The sequence below is a fragment of the Octodon degus genome, unplaced genomic scaffold (genome assembly GCF_000260255.1).
Source record: "Octodon degus isolate 3935 unplaced genomic scaffold, OctDeg1.0 scaffold00065, whole genome shotgun sequence".
Taxonomy (NCBI): Eukaryota; Metazoa; Chordata; class Mammalia; order Rodentia; family Octodontidae; genus Octodon; species Octodon degus.
In genome coordinates, this window is record NW_004524641.1 from 12157509 (window position 1) to 12177954 (window position 20446).

The window sequence follows — 20446 nt, forward strand, 5'->3', positions numbered from 1 at the left end:
CACAGAATTTATTGTGCCTATCTGTGGCTATCCACAGACATATATTTGTTACTGTTTTTGTGGTGCTGAGGTCTGAACATACATGTATATGTACATGCACATGTATGTCTATAGGTTCACACATATTTTAACATTAACTAGGTGTTTATTGCTGCATTGATTCCTTGGCACCTTGGAGCCTTATCTTTTTTCTTTTTTGGTACCAGGAATTGAACAAACAGCCTTGCACTTGCCAGACAGCCTCTGTGCCCCTGAACCGTCTCCCCGACCCTACATTGATGCATTTGGGAAAAACTGAAATACTTAGCAATGGAAGAATGCTTAAGTGAATTATGGCACATCAGTATTGTGAAATACTGTGTAGTATTAAAATGACAGGCTGCAGGATACAGTTGACCTGGAGAGGTTCCTGAAGGGACAGTGCAAGCTAAGGTTTGATTAGTGCTTCCTGCACACAAGACACAGTTCCAGGGCTTCCTAGATACCAGCTTAGGATCCTCACAACCATCCTATGAGCTAGCTACTATTATTGCCAACTTACAAATGAAGGCCTCAGGCCTGGGTACATTAACTCATCTAAGGATAAGCTCTTAGTATTTAGTAATGCTAGGATATGAGCCTGTATATATGGATGGACAAAGATGCTTAAAATAATTTGGGCGGGGTTAGATATTAAAGTACATTATTATTATTTTTAAATATGGAATGCTTCACGAATTTGCATGTCATCCTTGCTCAGGGGCCATGCTAATCTTCTCTGTATTGATCCAATTTTAGTATATTTGCTGCCGAAGCAAGAACTTAAAGTACATTATAAGGCAAGAGTTTTGTTATAAGGACATTAATTCATCACTCCTCCTGAATTGTATGGGTTATCGTACATAGTTTAGATTTTTATTGTGCTGTGTCTGACCTTAGAGCTCATTTAGCCTTCTGCTTTCCAAATACTCCTTTCCTTCTTTTAAAATGAACAGAATCGGGCTGGTGAGATGGCTCAGTGGTCTAAAGCACCTACTTAGAACAAGCTTAGCAAAGCACAGGGACCGCGGTTTAATCCCCCAGCACCACATGCCAGCCAGCCCCGCCCCCTGGTGGGCTGAGCTGGCCACACACACACACACACACACAAACAAATAAAATTTAAAAAAAAATAAATAAAATGAACAGAATCTTCTTGGTGCTAATAAACAACAAAACTGCAACTGATTTGGAACTACAGTGCCCTCTTTTTCTGTGGATGCTACGTGAGGTCCACCTCTTTGATGTCACAGATAGGGCCATGTGTCCTAGAGTCTACCTAATGTTCACCAAGTTGATGTTTCTCAAGGATGAGAAGCACACTATGCTAATAAGTCATGCAGGTAGATTTTTATTATGCCCATTAAGGAAGCTGAAGTTTAGATAGAAATGAAGGCCAAAGCCACAGAAGGGATCATTACCATGGGTAGGTAGGATCCTCACCTAACCTTCTCTTCAGGGGTCTCCTCACAGGGGAGCAGCAATGCCCTACTAGAGCTCTTCAGCTGAATGTCATCTCTGACTGTTGACTTAATTAGGAAGTTCCTGAGACTGTGTAATTAGTGTGGCATATTTACCACAGGTGTCAGTGAGAGAGCGACTTAGAACAGACATTGAATGCTTGGCCTGTCATAACAGAATACCATAATCTGGCGGCCTTAAACAACCGAAATATATTTCCATAGTTCTGGAGGCCAGAATGGCACTGTCTGACTCGTTTTCTGAAGTGAGTCTCTTTCTGGCATCCAGAAGGCAGCTTTCTCTCTGCGCACTCCTGTGTTGAGGAGACGGTGTTCTCTGTTGTCTCCTGCTAGGGTCTTAATCCTCCACCACGATGACCTCATGTAACCTTCATTATCTCCACAAAGGCCTGCTGTAAATTTAGTCACTCTGGGACTTGGGCTTCCACATAGGAATTTCAGGGGCACATTCACTGCCTGGCAGTTTTCCAGTCCTCTCTCCTTAGTAGGAGTAGATCTTTTTTTTTTTTTTTTTTTTTTTTAATTTTATTGAGAAACAAATAGCAATGAGAAGTTTTAAAACAGGTTAGTAGGACAGTTACAATAATTAATACATTGCATATTGTTCTCTTCCTAGTGGTTATTCATAGTACAAGATGCAGACATGGTATCTTGTCCAAACACTATTAGTACAAATCTTCTCATTGAATTAAGAGAAAGTCCTGTATATCTATCCTGTTTTGTATATACATATATGTATATATATATACACATATATATACACACACATATATATATATTTTTTCACTACAAAATGGTCCTTTATTTATATCCCCCTTTTTTTCTTTAGTTTTGTCAGAGATGGGTATTCCATTGCCCTTTAAATATTGTAGGTGTGTGAATTCAGCAAAATAATCCAATATAGTCCAGTAGTCCATAATAGTAGTGAGTTATCCATAGGACTGGCAATGTCAGAAGTTGTTGATGGGAGTGGATCTTTTTTTTTTTTTTTTTTGGCGGAACCTGGGATTGAACTCAGGCCCTTGCACTTGCCAGGGAAGAGCTTATTTTACTGAGCCATCTCCCCAGCCCCTGATGGGAGTGGATCTTGCAGAAGGATTTATTCTACTTCCATCAGGAGCTGCTGCATGGTAGGAGTAGAACTATTGTTTGTTGATGAATTCATATAGATGAGCATCGTTTGTTCCCCTTCTTGCCTGAATTTTTCTTGTGGTGATCCAGGCCATTTTCTCATAGATGGTGGCCAAGTGGTAATGTTCCAATAAGGTGTTGCTTTGGTGGCCTCCAGAACATTGAGCGACTTAATGGAAGCACCTCTTAATTAAGCTTGAAGGGATAAGAGCAGTAGGGTGGAAAGGGCAAGGTGAAGTCATAGGAATGGTTTCTGCTGTTATTTTTAAGTGAAAAACTTAGGTCTAGGAGCATTCAGGAACCCTTAAGGAAGAGTGTGACTGCTAAGCTAACATGGAAAACACAAAATACTATCTATTAAGTTATTTGGGAATCTCTGCTCTGCCTCTAAATACAAATCAGCTCATATTGTATGGTTTATAGAAGCAGGAAATTTAAACCTGCTGTTTAGTAAGAGGCGTTTTCTTGTTTGTTTCTTTTTCGTACTGGGGATCAAAACCAGGACCTCGTGCTTGCGAGGCAGATGCTTATGCTGGGAGCTATCTCCCTGGCCCCCATTAGAGATTTTTAAAAGAGAAATGTGTTAGTTTCCCTAGAGCCTTGGTGAAACCCAAAGTTAAAACTTGAATTCTGTTTCCATGAAGGATTTCTTGGATAACACAGCATGCAGTGTAGCTGTGCCGTTTTCTGACAATTTATCTTAAGACCAGCAGCAGCACAGAGGGAGAAAAAAGAGTGGTGACACCCAAGGAAGAGCCAACATCCTGGCGACATTCAGGCAATTGCTTGCTTTGGATCACCACTGATATAATTAATGTCTGAAACTTTTAAAAAATTTTTTATGTTTTTTAATTTTTTGTGGTCCTGGGGATTGAACTCAGGACCCTGCGCTTTCTAGGCAAGCACTTATTCTGCTGAGCTATCTCCCCAAGCCTGTCTGAAACTTTTAAGGATCTGTTCTTGGTCTGAAATTACTTAGATTCAGTCACCTTGGCACTTGGAACATGTGAATTTTAGGGACACACTTACTGCCTGACGGTTTTCTAGTCATCTTTATCAGAAGTGATTAGAGCTAGAATTACTTAAAACAGAGAATGTGAAAGGATGGAGAGCCATGCTGTTTCTGCTTGGGTGTGTGGGCCATCATCCTACGTAAGGCAGTACTTCTCTTGAAGTGGGAGACAGGAATAAATGGAGAGAAATGGGAAATGTTTAGATTGCCTTATTCCTGCAGTGGTGCCTGATGTGTAATTAAAGCCCACTGCCCAATGTTAGGGAGTTACATATATTAAAAATAATGGCAAAGTACTATTTTAACATTTTATTTGCTATTACTTTACATGGTTAATACTTACCTAGTTTCCCAATTTATAATTCCTACATTTTTAAAAATAATTCCCACATTTTTAACTTATCCTAAAACTAATCAGCAAAGTTTATAAAAATACTTAGAGAAAGACTGTCTCCATAGTATTCCTGTCTTTAGGAATGTGTTGACCTCTTTTTCCTTTCCTTTCAAGAATGGATTTGCTCTAATCCTGGGAATCTTAATCTGGTGCAGCACTAGATAAAGTTTTTGATCATGGCTGACAATAAAATAGGTCTTACTTTAGCTTGGGTGTAAGTGAAACAAGTTTCATAACACATTTTTTACCTTTCCTGTGTAACTACATTCTGATGCTTCTCTTCAAAAAGTATTTACCTCCATCCCTAGGAAACTGATTTCAGACCACCGCGTCTTGATTGGTAACTTGGAAAAAACCCCACTGGCCTGTTGCAGAGTGGTAGACAAGGAGTAAGGTTGTCTTGTCTTGGGATCCTAATCTTGTTTTCCAATTACTGCAGCAAGAGTAGCGGTGGGGGGAGCCCTTATCCTTCACCAGAGCCTGTTTCCTCTTAGGTCAAGTAAGGGTGGGCCTTGATTTTGCAGTTGCCCTCTGCTTTCAGCTCTCTTCTTGATCTCCCTGGTCTTCTCTCCTAAAGTGTTCAATGAGTGATTAAATCTCTTCATGCTGTGATGATGCCCTCAGGTCCCAAAGCTTTATATTTACTCTGAAGTTCTTGAGTTGTGAAGCTCTAGTAGGACACCTGCCTGCTGTTCAGTCTTGCTTTTTAGAATTCTCCTTTGTGTGCATATCTTCACACATGTTATGGCAGTCAGAAGACTGAGATACAACCCTGTGCTGTGGACACCTGTTCTGGAGCTTGCTTTCTCCATCATTGTCTTTCAGTGCCCTTTTAGTTCCCCTGATTTGAGAGTGTTCTGGGAAGTGGATCAAGGCAGGAGTGTCTGGGGGGACATTTGCATCTGGAGAGCTGAAATTGCTTCTCCTTCATGTTTGTTGACTGCTCTGCTTTGTGTTGGGCCCAGTGCTAACCAGCTAATCATCTACTTAGTGCTTTCTCTGCTGCTCCCTTCTCTCCTAATCTCTCCTGGAGCCTGGTAAAAACACTGCTATCAGCAGGGCTCTTTGTAATGTTTGGCTGTGGAATCTGGAGCATTCTGGACTGAGCCCAACATGCTGTGATCTGCAGGGCCAGTGGGGCCTCCATGGTGAGGCTTCTGAGGAGCAGCTGAAGGAGTTGTGGAGTTAGGGAGAGAAAGCACTTTCTATAAACCCTGGCAGCAACACTCTCTTCAGACATGAGCTCTCAAAGGTGAGCTCACTGAAACCTTTCCTCCAGGTCAGGCCTCTTTTATTGGACCATATAAGATGAAGACAATATTTTTCTGCCCAGGCCTTAGTAGGTCAGAAGGGGAAGGGTATGCTCTGGCTGGGGGAGGTAGAAGAGAAGTGTAGATAGCGGCTGGAGTTTGGCAAACTGACCTAGATCCCAGCTCAGGTACTCCTTAGCTGCGCAGCCTTGGGCAAGTGTTCTCAAGTATGCAGTGAGGCTAACGATGAAAACATAAAGGCTCCTAAGAGGACGGTAGTGAGCAGAGTGCTCCCGGTGCTCGGGTGGCCAGCACTTCAGTGCAGGGGGCTTTTCCTTCCAGAAGAACAAGGCTAAGCTTTTCTGAAGTGGCCATCTTGAAGACCTGGTGTTAGGCCATGTGCCGTGGTCCCCAGGTAAGAAGGCCAGAATCATAAGGAAGCCACAGGGAGGGAGGACAGAGCTCCAGCCCTGTGTGCACTCACTTGGACACTCCTTGAGTGAGTGTCCTGGCTTTGCACGGCACAGCTTCACACCTTTTCAGCCCGTGTATGAGGGAAGATATCGATCTCCTTTACTGTCAACCTCCCCCCCACCGTGGTATCCGTGAGTAACTCAGTGAAGCAAAACTTTCTGAGAGAAGGATGGATTATTACATCTGGCCATCCATTTGCAAAATCCTGAGCCAGGCTGTTTGTTTCATCGACAGAAGTTGAGTAATTATGTAATTAGAGTGGCAATATTTGTTAAACCAAGACACCTTAACTTTTTTTTTTGGTTTCTTCATGCTCTGTCTCAAATCATTATGCATCTGTGTTTTGTCCTTATAAGATATGGATAGTGTCTCTTAAAATTTGAGTGCATTAGCTAATGAATTTGAAATCTTAGAAATAGGAAATTGATATCAATAACAAGAACCTTTTAAGTTACACATTTGTATCATTTTGCTTAGCATTTTAGAAAGTTGTGCTTGCAGCAAGAGAAGTCAGGGGTGAGTTCACTTTTCTAACTCAGAGCACATCCTGAAGGGAGTAATTCCCAAGGGTGCTCAAAACTGATGTGTTGTCCCGTTGTCAAGGATAGCCTGAAATATTGTAGCTCAGACTGGGTTGTCTGGTTTGGGCTGACTTAGGAAGTTGTGGGCTTTTGTTGTTGTTGTTGTTTTCTCTTTTGGCGGTACCCGGGATTAAACTTAGGACCTGGTACTTGCCAGGCAGGTGCTTAAGCCCCTGAGCTATATCCCTGGCCTATTTTATTTTAGAATTTTTTTTTTAAATTATGTAAAATATTTCTTTTGTTTTGCCATTTGATTATAATGGTGTTGGTATAAGGTCCATCACTGTTTGGGGTTGTTTTTTGGTACTGGTGATACAGGGAGAAAAACTGATCTCGGGTGGGTGACCTCCAAATGATACAGGGAACCTCCAAATGACATGGGGAAAAATGATCTCTGGACCTGACCTGCATGAGTTCATGTTCTCTAAAACCGAAGAATGAATTTTAGGAACAAACGGCGGTTATGAGCAGAATATATTTATTGAGGGAAAGAAAGCTCCTGTCCAAGAGAGGGACAGGAGGGGGGACCCCAGCATGTAGTTCCCTGGGAAGCTGTCTCTTCTAGGGACTTTTATAGTGTAAAACCATGTGGGGCTAAGGTGGAGAGAATGGGAACTCACTTAGGTGGATGTGGAGTGGGACAAAATTATGGTGAACCAATGAGATTACAAGCACCATTGCTCAGGTAAAATTGATTATGCCCAGGACCAAATGGGAAAGCGAGTCACAGAGTAAGGGGGCATGAATATGGGACACGGTCTCTTCCCGTTGAGGGTTGGGCTAGTGACTCACTTGGGTCTTTCCTGGTGATCGATAGCTAGTTAGAATATCAATCCCAGGTGCTACTCTTTTAGCATTTGTTTGGCCTTTAGGTCTTCAGGTCTGGTTCCCAGCAGGAGCACCCGCCCCTCTCACAGTTGTAAGGCATCTCATCTCATGTGCTGTCCCCTTCCAGGGCCTGGCCCTGTCTGACTGCCTGTGATATTTCTGTCAACTTGGCTGCCTACAACATTGGGAATTAAACTCGGGACCTTGTGCCTTTGTGCCCCGAGCTATATCTCCAGCCGTGGGTGGACATGGGAGACGAGCCTGTGATACTGTAGTGCATGGAAGTTAGAAAATTTGGGGGCGTGAGGGTGGTAGTGGCTTCTTAAAATAATGTATTTTGTACAGGGTCTCACTATGCTAGTGAGGACTTGTAGTGATCCTCCTGTCTCAGCCTCCCCAGTGCTGGGATTACAAAAGTCAAGTGCCACCATTCCCGGTTTCAGGGGCCTGCTTGGCATGCAGTACCAGGGATTGAACCCAGGTCCTTGGGCTTGCCAGGCAGGTGCTAGGCTGCTGAACCAGCTCCCCAGCCTGTGGCAGTGACTTCTACAGTCATGTCCTTTGTTCCTGTATTCTGAGACATTGGTTATCTAGAAATATCCAAAGTTTCCTTTATTTCTCCCTAGATAATTGTTTGCATTTAAACTTAAAAGAAGTCAGATGCTAGAGTCTTTAAAAAAATGGACATTTACTTATTAGAGAGTGGCACACATAGTAACTAGACCATATGCCATTTAATAGCTTATATTGTCTTTATTTCATTTCAGGCAGTGGCGCTACCGCTGTGGTGCAGGCTGCACTATGCAAACCCAGGCAAGAACGTGTAGCAATAAAGCGAATCAACTTGGAAAAATGCCAGACCAGTATGGATGAGCTATTAGTAAGTAAAAGGGAGGGGATCTTGGCCTTGGGCTCTTCCTAACCCATGGGCATATGGAGGCGTGGGGCGAAGAGAGGACCGCCGGTGGGTGGCGGGCATTGTCTTCTATGCTGACACACGTACTTCTTGAGAAGCGTCTCACACTGCTTCCTGCTAGCCTGATTAGTAATGTGCACCTTATCGTGTCATACAAGGTGTACCTTACTTTGCTTTGATGATAGTATTTTGCCCACTCTGCACGACCCCTGGGTCTCAGTGCTGACGTTCCACTGCACACACCAAGAGACCACACTTTATGGAACGGCCTCAGGTCCACGACTCCTGACTGCAGGGTTGGAGGGTGAGCTTCGGGGCACAGCCTGGAATCCCTGGCACAAAAACATTACCTCCGAAATTATTTCCTTCTTTCTTTCTTTTGTAAGTTACAGATTCACATAAAAATGACTTTTTCCCACCCTTCAGTACTGGGGATTGAACTTGCGCTTGCCAGCCAGGTGCTTATGCTGCTGAGCTGTATCCCTGGCCCCCAAATAGGAGACTTGTTTTGTTTTTTTTTTAAAATTTTATTTATTTATGTGTGTGTGTGTGTGTGTGTGTGTGTCCAGCTCAGCCCACCAGGGGGCGGGGCTGGCTGGCATGTGGTGCTGGGGGATTGAACCGCGGTCCCTGTGCTTTGTGCTAAGCTTGTTCTAAGTAGGTGCTTTAGACCACTGAGCCATCTCACCAGCTCCATAGGAGACTTGTTTTTAAAAATGCTTATTACATTTGGCTAATGACCAGTCTGTTTTTCTTATGAGGTAACATGGATTTCTTACCGAAAATGAAAGATGTTCCTTAAAGAACTGGAGCTTGTTGGTAATGGACATGACTGGAGTAGCGCTGGTTGGTGGAAGGAGCATTTGCTTTTGGCTTAAACTGATTCATTATTAAATGAACAGCTTTGCAAACGGTTATTAGTTGCCCATCAAACTGTGAAGGGTTTGAGAGTTTAATCTCATAAATATAGTTGTCGTTCTGCCTGCCAGTTTTCTCTTTTTCCTTTTGGCCATTTATTTGAGGAGAATATAAAACTGCAGTGGAGGAGTTAACTGATTGGTTATCCCAACACTAATCCCAGCACAAATATTAGTCCAATCGCTCCATACAGGCTACAAAGTATAATGACAGTTGGCTCCAAATAAAGAAGCCTTTTGTTGTATTCCACATTAGGCATGGAATATCATTAACAAGAGCTTTTTTGTCTTTACTCAGAATATAGCTTTTATTTCAGGCTAATTACAGTACACTATAGTATAAATTAAGTACAAGGATAAAGCTGTACTTTTCCAGATCTGTTTGGCCTTCCATTTAAATTAGGCCACACAATGTATGGATTTCACTGGGAATGAAGCAGCAGATTGCCAGCTACAATTTAGATGAAAGCAAGGGTTTCCACACGCTCATGTTAATTTTTAAAATTTGCATACATTTGCGTTTTGCTCCACTGAGAATTTCAGCGGTGCTTTGCGTTTATGGAAATCACTACTGCATGCTTTCTGTCTGTTCCTTGCTAGCGTGGTGACCAGTAAAGTAGTGCCTTTGTCATCCAGCTGTTTTTCAAGGGTACTTTCCCTGGGTCTTCTGAAACAGCATCACACCAACTGTGGGCAGGCTGTCTCCTGCTGCTGCCCTGAACTTGTTCTTTTAACTTCAGCTGAGTTACCAAACAGCTCTGGGCTATTTTGGAAGAGAATTGATTTGGAAAATAGCCAAAATTTATTTAGGAGTCCTCAAGTTGTGTGACTATACATATATGTATTTTTTATTTTTCTCAGTTGAGAGTATATTTTATGTCCTGTTTGGAAGTGTCAGTCACTTGAGGACTTGGTGTTGGAATTTCATGGTGGTGCTTGATTGGGGGTCCCCACATCTTTGGCTGCTCGCAGAACGAAGTTTGTCTGCCCTTGTGCTTTCTGCACTGGGCTGATGCTAAGGCCTCTGCTCTGTCTCCAGCCTTCAGTTGCCCAGAGCCTACCCTTGCCCTTTGCTGGCTTTGTATCAGCTGTCTGCTGCTAGGCGTTGGGGCTCTGCAGTGGTTCCAGTGGAGGTCAGCAGGGAGACCCTTACTCTGGTTTCTTTCCCTGGAACCAGTAAGCACAGCATTGCCATTTGGAGCTAGTCACAACTTAGCTGTTTAAGGCCTGGTGCTTCTATGGCTGTGTGGTTGGCTCCATTACTCTGATTCATTACTTGGCCTTTTAGTGGTGGTTAATTTATTTCCCTTATCCTTTTTTTCCTTCTATAGTGCCCAAGCTGTGATTGAATGCAGTATCTGCATAGTTACTTATTTTTCATTTAAAGGGGTACTAACCTGATAAATTTCTTGCTTTGATCTTAACCTTGAACCTTGACATTTTGACGTCTTGCTTAATTTAGAGAAAGGAGGAACAGCTATGGTTCTTTTCAAACAAAAAGAACAGAATTTACAGTACAGTCTGCCCGAGGCAGCCAGGCTTTTGTGGCCATTTATTGACACATGAGATTGTGTGGAGCAGAGTTGCTGTCATCCTTTCAATGTTCAATACTGCTGCTGCTCGCACTTTGATTGTTTCTGTGGCTTCACATTTTGGCAGTGTTTGGAGATCTGGTGTCCTAATAATCCTTTAATTCCATGAGAGTGTGTTATATACAGGTCAGTGCACGGCATGGTCTCCCACATTGTGCCGTGTGCTCACTGGAAGCCATTGTTCTTAGAAGAAACAGTGACCACTGGGATCCTTCATCCTGTGAGAGTGTTATGTCGTAGAAGTCACCACTATCAGCTGTCTGGTGGCCATTGGGGTATCTGCCATCCCGAGGAAAGTGGATTCCCTTCACCTCCACTCCCCTGGCTCCGCTCTTTTCCTCAACTCCACCTTCCTTGTCCTATGGTGAGGGGAAATCTGTACCCAGAGGCTGATGTGATGACGCACAGGGATTGCACAGTTGCCCAGACGCTGCTTGTTTGGGTAGCAGAGCTGTCACAACAGATTCCTGTGTTCCCTAAGTTGGGTCTAGATTTTTCTAAAGAAGGACCCCTTCCTCCTGATTTCTGAAGCAAAGTGTGAGTTACAGCGCCATCCTCTGAGAATGAAGGGAGGAAAAGAAATGTTAGGTAAGATCATTGCTACTAAGTAATTGCTGATTCAAGTTTATACTGTTGAATGAATACACTAGTAATTCCTGAAATTTAAGCTACCTAAGGATCTCAAACATGCTTACTTATTTGGTAGATACAGTGTTTGTGTGTGCTTATGCCCATAAAATGGATGAGCACAAGGCTGAATGCTCTCAAAACCTTAAACAGCAATTAGCTTAAAACACTAATGCATGATGTGAACAACATCCGGTGAAGAACTGCTGCTCCATTCTGTATATTCCTGACCATCCCAACTTGGATCCTCTGATAATTTCTGAAATTTGTTAATCCTAAATTAGTCGTTAACCCTACTATGATGATTTGAATGACTAACCTTAATTAGCTTAACACCCCCTGGAGGCTATGTGTGGTTTTGTAGCAGGAACTTGGTAATTCTGTAGTTACCAGACCCTGTAAGTGCTGGACACCAAGCTAGGTGGTGGGAAGCAAAGAGATGCTGCTCTTGGCCTGCCCATGGGCCCACAAATGAATCTCTCCCTTCTTGTGCTGGGTTGGGGAGAGTTTTGAGCTGCAGGTGTCTTTCTACCCAGTTTCACTTGCCTGGAAATGATGTAGCACCTCAGTCCACAGGTTAGTCTTCTCCAACGTGTCTTTCGTTAGGGAATCCTGGCTTTCCAGTAGGAATTCAGAGCTTTCCTTGTGGGTCTGAAGTGCTGTCGTGCGGACTGGTGTATTCTGTGTGCAGATAGATGGCCTTGAGGTTTCTCTGGCTTATGGTCAGCCTCAAAAGCTAAAGAGGCCACACTAGGCACATTTGGCTTCCCCTAAAGTCTTTTGCATAAATGAAGAATTAGCTTTTTAAAAAATCTTTTATTTATTTGATACAAGATCTTGCTATGCAGCTCAGACTCGTGATCTTCCTGTCTTAGCTTCCCCAGCCCTGGAATTACAGGTGTGCACCACCACATCCTGTTTCAGTAGCCGGCCCGGTACACCCGGTAGGCGGTACCAGGGATCAAACCTGGGTCCTTGCGCTTGCCACGCAGGTGCTTACACTGCTGAGCCATCTCCCCAGCCCCTTAATCAGTTGTGTAAAGTCATCTGACTTTTCAGCCACTCTCATCAAATGGAAAAAATAAATTCCATAAATATGACTGTCTTTCTAATTTTACCCAAAAGGCTACTTTTCTAACCTTAAAGGTCCCGCCCCCCTTTCTCTCTGTCTCTCTCCCTCTTTTAATCCAGGGCTTGGTGGAAAAGTTTGGATTATCACCACACTCAAATTTCATGATTTTTAAACTTAAGCCATGCGCTTCTGCACATCCCCATGCAGAGTGTCATGAGTCTTCACTCCCAGCACCCAGCCTCATTGGCACATCCTCACACTTCTGTCAGCACAGTCACAATTTACAGTTTACTTCATAGGGGAAGAGTGCTATACCTGGAGGACAGGCACAGCCCGGTGTCCAGGCACAGTACTTTTTCCATTTTAAAAGAAAGGAAGGAAGGGGAAGAAAAGGAAGAAAAATTGTTAAGTGATGATATTACAAAGTTATATAGTGATCATTGAAATATTTTAGTTTGTGATGGATGGCAGATGTGAGCAACATCATCTCAAAGCGACAAGGACGCTAAAAGTCGTGAATGTTGAGCACTGTGGCGGACAAAAAGGGCTCCCTGACTCCTTATAGAATTCCTCACGAAGACTTTTTTAAACTGTACATCTCTTTACTTCTAGAGTCTTTGAAATGAGCCATTATAGGTTAATATATTTTTATTTTTATATATTATGTATTTAGTACAGGGTCTACAGGGTCTCACAACACAGATCAGACTCGTAGTGCTTCTCCTGTTTTAAGCCACCCAAGTGCTGGGATTACAGGCCTGTGCCACCACGCTCAGTCTCAGTTTCTGTATCAGTGCGACCCCGGGGGTGGGGATGGCACGGCAGGTGGGGGATCGAACCCTGGTCGCTGCGCTCTGCCTAAGCAGGCGCTTTAATCCACTAAACCAACAGGCTAGCCCTTCACAATGACTTGTGAAGAATGACTTCTGGTCCTTTTTCTCCTCATTTTTTCAAGGGAGAATTTTTTTTTTTTTTTTTGTGGAACCGGGGATTGAACTCAGATCTTTGCGTTTGCCAGTCAAGCGCTTATCCTACTGAGCCATCTCCCCGGCCCCTCAAGGGAGAATTATATTACATGACAAATGTTTTTTTCCTCACCAAAACTGTGTGATGATGTATATTTAAAAGTTAATTTTTTAAAAGAAAATTCCCTTTTAAATTCATTTGAACAAAATACTAATGCTAGCAGATAATGCTTTATTAAAAATTTAGTATACAAATAGAAAGGTATAACACAATTAAAAGGAAAGTGAGAACTTGAGGATTGAACAGTGAGGAGAGGGCAAGGAGAAAAGCTGGGAAACAGGACAGGGAGAAAGCCATCCATTTATGCACACAGGATGGGCAAGGCAGTGATCCAAAGGAACATCAGCAGGTTTTTGAAACTAGCAGTTAATTGGTAGAATTCTCACCCTGACTAACTATACATGCTGATACCTGTGAACCAAGCAACTGCACTGAAGATAGCAATGTGTAATAGTAGGGTCACGCTTGGAATGCCTGTCATTTTGGTGTTCTAAATACGTACTTCTTGTCATGACATAACAATTATTACCTTACTGACTTACAAGTAAAAGTTTATTTTTTTAAAATGGGTAATAAATGAAAAAAAGTCGCAAGAAGAAGAAAAAAAGTCATAGGACTGTCCTGCTACAATGCTGTATATGGTTAGATTTCTAAATTTCTGTGCAAAAATATGTAATTGTTTATTCATATCTTTAAATATTTTTCATTTTTAAAATTTTTATCTCCATATTCTGTAGGGACTTAATGTTTAACGTATCAATACTTGATGGAAAATACCCGTTCCATGTTATGCATAAGATGTTTGATATTTAGACAGATAGTCAGGTTAAGCCCAACTGCATATGTTGTAGGATAGTAATAAACTTCTCTTCTGGAGGATTAGCAACCTAAGTTTGCAGACCAAAAATTAGAGAAAAAGAAGGGCTGCAAGGATAGTCAACATTTTGGCTGAGCCTTTCAAGGCCAGTGAAGACTCAGGACATAGGAGAACCTATACAGTAACATCATGTAACTCAGATGTGTCCCAGATTTTCTGATCAGGGAGATTACGGGGTTACAGAGCAACGTGATCAATGACGTAGAGTTTGCCTAAGGAGAGTCACCTGAAGAAAAAACATTCTCTCAGGCTTTCACAGAGAGCAAATTGATCAAGCAATGGCCGTGACGCAACCACATGGCTGACACTGACAAAGGATCTGCAACCTGAGGTACAGGGTTACAGGATAAATCCTAAAGGTACTTGGCTGACCTTATCAGATACAAAAGTTACATTTCTTGTTATATAGATCTTGCTTTATCTTGGTCTTAACCATCCAGCAGAAAAGTATAAAACTGAGGTATGTAAAGTAAAGCATATTAAGGTACTGAGCTGTGAAAGGCTCCACTCAACAACTTCTGTGGATAACCCACTACTATTGTGGACTACTGGACTGTGTTGGATTGTTTTGCTGAATTCACACACCTATAGTATTTAGATGCCAATGGAATACCGATTTCTGACAGGACTAAACAAAAAAAGGGGATACACAGGAAGGACCATTTTGTATCTGTATATGCAGAATAGTTACGATAGATATACAGCTACTTTTGCTTAATTCAGTGAGAAGAAAGATGTGTACTAATAGTGTTTGGACAGGATATCCTGTATGCATCTCATACTATGTATATTGTTATCTTCTTAGTGGTTATCCAATATATTAATTATTGAAACTGCCCTATTAATCAGGTTGTCTTGAGCTGGACAGTTTGTCCTTCTGATATTTGTCCTTTTCTTCTTGTATCTTCTTAATTAAGGTAATTTGCTCTGTCTCTCTGACAGGACTTACAGGTCAATTGAGAACTTTTTCCTTAAAACAAAGCCAAGGGGCTGGGGAGATGGCTCAGTGGAATAAGCGCTTCCCTGGCAAGCGCAAGGTCCTGAGTTCAATCCGCAGTTCCACAAAAACAAAACAAAACAAAAAAACAAACAAAGCCACCGCTCTCATTTTGAGTTCTGCTATAGTTTTATTATCTTTCCCTTGATCTTCTGTGCCTGTCCATTCACTCCCCCTTTCCTTTGTTTTTGTCCCTTTTCCCTCTCTCCCTCCCTCTCTCTTTACTTTTCCTTTCCGTTTCCTTCTTTCCTTTCCTAATAGGAAAGAGTTATGATTTGTAGGTTATTTTGAAATATAAAGTTCTAAATATATACAAAGTATAATGATCACTTGAGAGGACTGTATGTCCCTTAATATCTGACAGAGGCTTTTCCCATCCATTTTAAATGAAATTAGAATATTCCCCAGCCTCTGAGCATTTCCTTCATTCCCTTTATAGTTGAAGGTTTAAGAAAATAAAACCCCAATACTTTATCTTGTTTTAATAAATGTTAGTACTTATATTGGTATTTGTGCGAAGCTTGTCTATATTATAGAAAGATTATACTGGCTTAAAAGCTTTTTATTGGCTAGAAAGCCTTTTAGTTGATGTCTAAACAGTGTAATTTTTGTGTGATTTCTTGTATGTGAGTTCTTTTCTTTAGTGTATCTTGCAAAGTATTTTTTCATTCTTTTTGAACTTAAGAATTTTCTAATTAGGGCCTGGGGAGATGGCTCGGTAGAATAAGCGCTTCCCTGGCAAGCGCAAGGATCTGAGTTCAATCCCCGGTTGGGGGGGGGGGGAAGAATTTTCTAATTAGTAAATTAATTATTCATATCCCAGCTTATCTCTCATCATGTGTGGGAACAAATTACATTTGGTTGTTTGTTGCCATCTTTTAACCCAACGGTTTATCATTAAAATACAAATGTACTGCATTGGGTGCAGTGCTATTTTGAGCATTTCAGGTCTTGGCAGTTATGTTTTGTACCTTCATTTGTCTCTACTACTCATCTTTGTAATTATATTCATTTGATTTAGTGTTTGTGTTTGCCCAAGTATAGTCTAATTGAGAACAATTACATATGGAAGATTTTGGACATTTTTGAAGACAGGAAAATATTTCAAAGAAATTAACTACTTAATGCAAAACAAATTTGGTCATATTAGTTACCATTATGCTTACATTTCAGTCTTTTTTTTGGGGGGTCAGCTTGGCTTGCCCTGAGGGCGTGGCTGGTATGGCATGTGGTACCCGGGATCAAACCGTAGTCCCCTGTGCCTACCTAAGCTTGCCTAAGTGGGCGCTCACTGGCCCTTATTTCAGTTCTTATAATTATATTTTAGTTCTTATAGCGTCTCGCTGGGACAAAATACCTGGCACTCACAATTTAAAGGGAGAAAGATTTATTTGGCCCACAGTCGCACTGTGTTCAGTCCATGGTTAGTGTCTTTCCAGGCAGAAGCAACGCGGCAGAGGGGTGTGGCGGTGGATGGCTTACCAGTTCACAGCAGCCAGGAGCAGAGAGGGAGGAGGAGCTGGGCCAACCACGTGAGACATTTTAGAGCTAAATAACATCAATTCTCTAACAGTTGTGTTAATTTAGAAGTACATACTGTTTCATTAGAGAGAGTAAGTTATTTTTGGAACATCAAATTTAAAAGTTATCCCATAGTGTCTCCAGATACCCTAAATGAATTTACTTTTACATTCTTTTATACATTTGTTAGAAATAGCTCATGAGGCTTGCTAAGTTCTGCATCTATGTACCTTTCAAGAAATAAGCAAAAAAAAAAAAAAAAAAAAGAAATAAGCAAAGATGAGCCTTGCAAAGGACTCTGACTTTCTTGGGTTTATGTGGTGGTAGTAACAGAGGCCATATACACATTCACTCTCAGAGTAGAACAAGAATTCCAAGAATATTCCAGATTGAAAATTCTATCTCGTTCTTCCTTTTTCTTCTTTTCAAGATATGACTGGCCTTGAGTTCAGGAATTCATCCCCGTCTCCTGAGTAGCGGGGATTATTGGCCCAGGCTGCTGCGGCTGGCTTGTTTACATCTCAGTTTTTTATACCTCCCTTTTGTCATCTTCACAGCCTTCTGGAGCACATTTGGGTTGAGACAGATGCTTTTGTCCTTCCCTGCTTTATCTTCAGTCCTGTTTGTTTGATTTTTTTCTGCCACTGCAGCAGGGAGACTCTGTGTTGCCAACAGGCATGGGATGGGTAGGAGTTGGCTCTGCTACCTTGGCACAAGGCTGCACCCTGGCAGAGCCCCAGTGGCCCATGGCGCCCAGGTCCAGGGCAGAGACACTACAAGAAGGAAGGGACACGTTTCTCCTCTTGTTCGCAGCAGTTTGGAGAGGAAGCCAAGTACACCAGTAGCCTGGAAACCGGCCTCTTGCTCCTCAGCAGTACAGTGTGGCTGGCTAGCAAGCCACACTTTCTGTTTTTGTTTTGTGTGATAGGTCTGTGAACCTTTTTTGACTACTGCACTGCCATTCATAGACAGTTAAATGATCTAAAAACAGTTGTAGATAGCTGAATCGGATTCTGATACTATCATATATAAGAATTTTATATCATATATATATGAATGCTGTTGTTAAAGAATGTTTTTAATCAACTCTGAAAAATAGGCCTTCACTATTTTTCCCCCTGTACTAGGGATAGAAGCCAGCACTGAGCTACATCCTCAGGACGTTTGCTGTTTTAAGACGGGTTCTTGCTAAGCCATTAAGTTGCCTAGGCCGAGCCCAGACTTCAGGCTAGGTACACACGACCATGCCTCACTGACACTTCACACTCTGGCAACTGCTGTCTCTACAGACTTCTTTACAAGCACTGATTAAGGAGGTGACAGAATTTATGCTTCCATTATAACAGATTTCTGTTTTCAAAATATCAAGTCATTTCCCATTTCTTTTTTTTTTTTTTTTAATTTATTTATTTTTTACATTTATTTATTGTGTGTGTGTGTGTGTGTGTGTGTGTGTGTGACCAGCTCAGCCCACCAGGGGGCAGGGCTGACTGGCATGTGGCGCTGGGGGATCGAACCGTGGTCCCTGTGCTTTGCTAAGCTTGTTCCAAGTAGGTGCTTTAGACCACTGAGCCATCTTTCCAGCCCCATTTCCCATTTCTAATCATGCCTTCAATTAACATATGCTCAGAAACTCAGATACCAAGTCACATGAAAGTAATTCCAGAGCTGTGGACATTTGTTGATTCATTCATCAACAGCACAGGGGCCGACTGTGTGACTCATCTTTCCTTGAATAGGTTTTCCTCTGTTGGTACTTTCTCCTAAAAGAGGGAAATCTGCAGCACAAATAGTCTGTCTTATAATTAAAAAAAAATCTAATGGTAACATACTTCATGATTGAAAATGACAGTCCAGAAAAGTACATTGTTCCTATAAAAGCTTTGATAGTCTTTTTTCATTTATTGGCTGCCATTCAAAATTACTGTTTATTTTTGGGACCGGGGAGATGGCTCAGTGGAATAAGTGCTTCCCTGGCAAGCCCAAGGGCCTGAGTTCAATCCCTGGTTCTGCAAAACAAAACAAAACAAAACAAAACAAAACAACAAAAAAACAAAAACAAAAACCAAGAAACCCCCTAAAACAAAATTACTGTTTTTATTTGTTTATTTTATTTTATTATTTTTATTTGTTTTCAATCTGTTACTTATAAGATTTTTTACATGAAGACTAAGTTGCTGGGGCTGGTGAGATGGCTCAGTGGTCTAAAGCACCTACTTACAACAAGCTAAGCAAAGCACAGGGACCGCAGTTCAATCCCCCAGCACCACATGCCAGCCAGCCCCGCCCCCTGGTGGGCTGAGCTGGACACACACATACATAAATAAAATAAATAAATTTAAAAAAAAAAAAAAAAGACTAAGTTGCTTATCCTAATGAGGCTGATTTTGTGGAAGGGTGAGGTGGAGTGTGAATTTCTCTGGTGTTTTTGGGTAACTCAGTTACCCCCATATCATTTAAAGAATTATTTAAATGCTTGAAGTAGGTTGTGTACAGTTTAAAGATACTGTATATTTGGTTGTCTTTTTGCATATGGAAACACAAACTTCATCATCTATTTCCTTTTTAGATTAAGTTGCAGTGTGGGAAGTTGAGAGCCTGATGATTTACCACCTCACTGGGAGAAAAGTGCATCCCAGGGTGAACTCAAAGCCTGCTCTCAGCCCTAGTGGCACAGGAGGGCCACCGGCACGCCTGCGGCCATTTCATTCTCAGGCGGTGTCCCAACCCCCTGTACATCAGCCTCCCTGGGCGCAGGCCAGGCACTGGTATTTTTAAAGTTCCCCAGTGATTTCAGTGTGCGGTAGAGATTGAGATCCGCTGCTTTAGATAAAGTTAGAAATATGTACTTAGCTCCTCAGATTAACTGTGCATAATGGTGGAGCTCGAATAGCTTTGATTTCTTAACTTAGGGCTGAGTAGAACATTTTGCCACCATTATCAGATAAGGAATTTATTTAGGATTTACATATGTTGTGAAAATATGCTAATTTGGTTAAGTATGTCTTAATATTGTGAAGCCAGAATGCATTGAAATGCTCCCCTCTCAGTAACAAAATCTCTTTCCCTTTAATGCGATGTGTAGCTCATTGTGTCTGAGACGAAAGAAACCAAACTTTAAGTTTGAAAAAAATTCTTGTACCTTTAAGTTTGTATTATTTCTCTTTCTCTTTTTTTGAATGCTTTGCTTTAAGTTTGAAAAAATTCTTGCACCTTCAAGTGTGTATTATTTCTCTTTCTCTTTTTTTGAATGCTTTGCATAAGTATATGCTCAATAGCCTGTTCATTCCAGAAGACTGAACAGTTTACCAGGACACATGGAGTATTACAGGGAAGTCGAAGTTAGAAACAGAATGCGACTTGGAAAGCACGGGTGGGTGCAGGCAGACTGGAGGGGCGCTAAGAGCCTGTGATCATTGCCTGGCAAGAGCAAGTGGCTGAGTTCAATCCCCGGTGCTGCCAAAAAACCCCCAAAAAACAAAAAAACGCGTGATCAGCCTAGGCCAGGCCACTCAACCCTTCCTGATCAGCCTTGGTGGGGATGGTCATCCCCTACAATCCCAGCAGGCGGGAGGTTGAGGTAGGAGGATTGCAAATCCGAGCCCAGTGTGGGCAACTTGGCAAGTCAATGAGACCTTGTCATTAAAAAAGCAAGGGGGGGGGTAGGGATGTAGCTCAGGGTGGAGGACTGAGTTTGATCCTCAGAACCACAAAAAAAAAAAAAAAAAAAAA

At 41.9% G+C, this 20446-nt stretch overlaps 1 protein-coding gene and 1 non-coding gene across 2 annotated transcripts in view; one reads left to right on the forward strand and one right to left on the reverse strand.

Moving 5' to 3' along the window:
* The window catches only part of Stk39 (serine/threonine kinase 39), a 263677-nt gene that overhangs the window by 475 nt on the left and 242756 nt on the right, over positions 1 to 20446 (forward strand). Inside the window, exon 2 of the mRNA XM_023719212.1 lies at positions 7937 to 8049. Coding sequence (XP_023574980.1) covers positions 7937 to 8049 — 113 coding nt within the window. The remainder of the gene's footprint in view (positions 1 to 7936; positions 8050 to 20446) is intronic.
* On the reverse strand, positions 695 to 797 carry LOC111817655. The gene has a single exon (XR_002821800.1). It is a non-coding gene; the product is annotated as a U6 spliceosomal RNA (small nuclear RNA).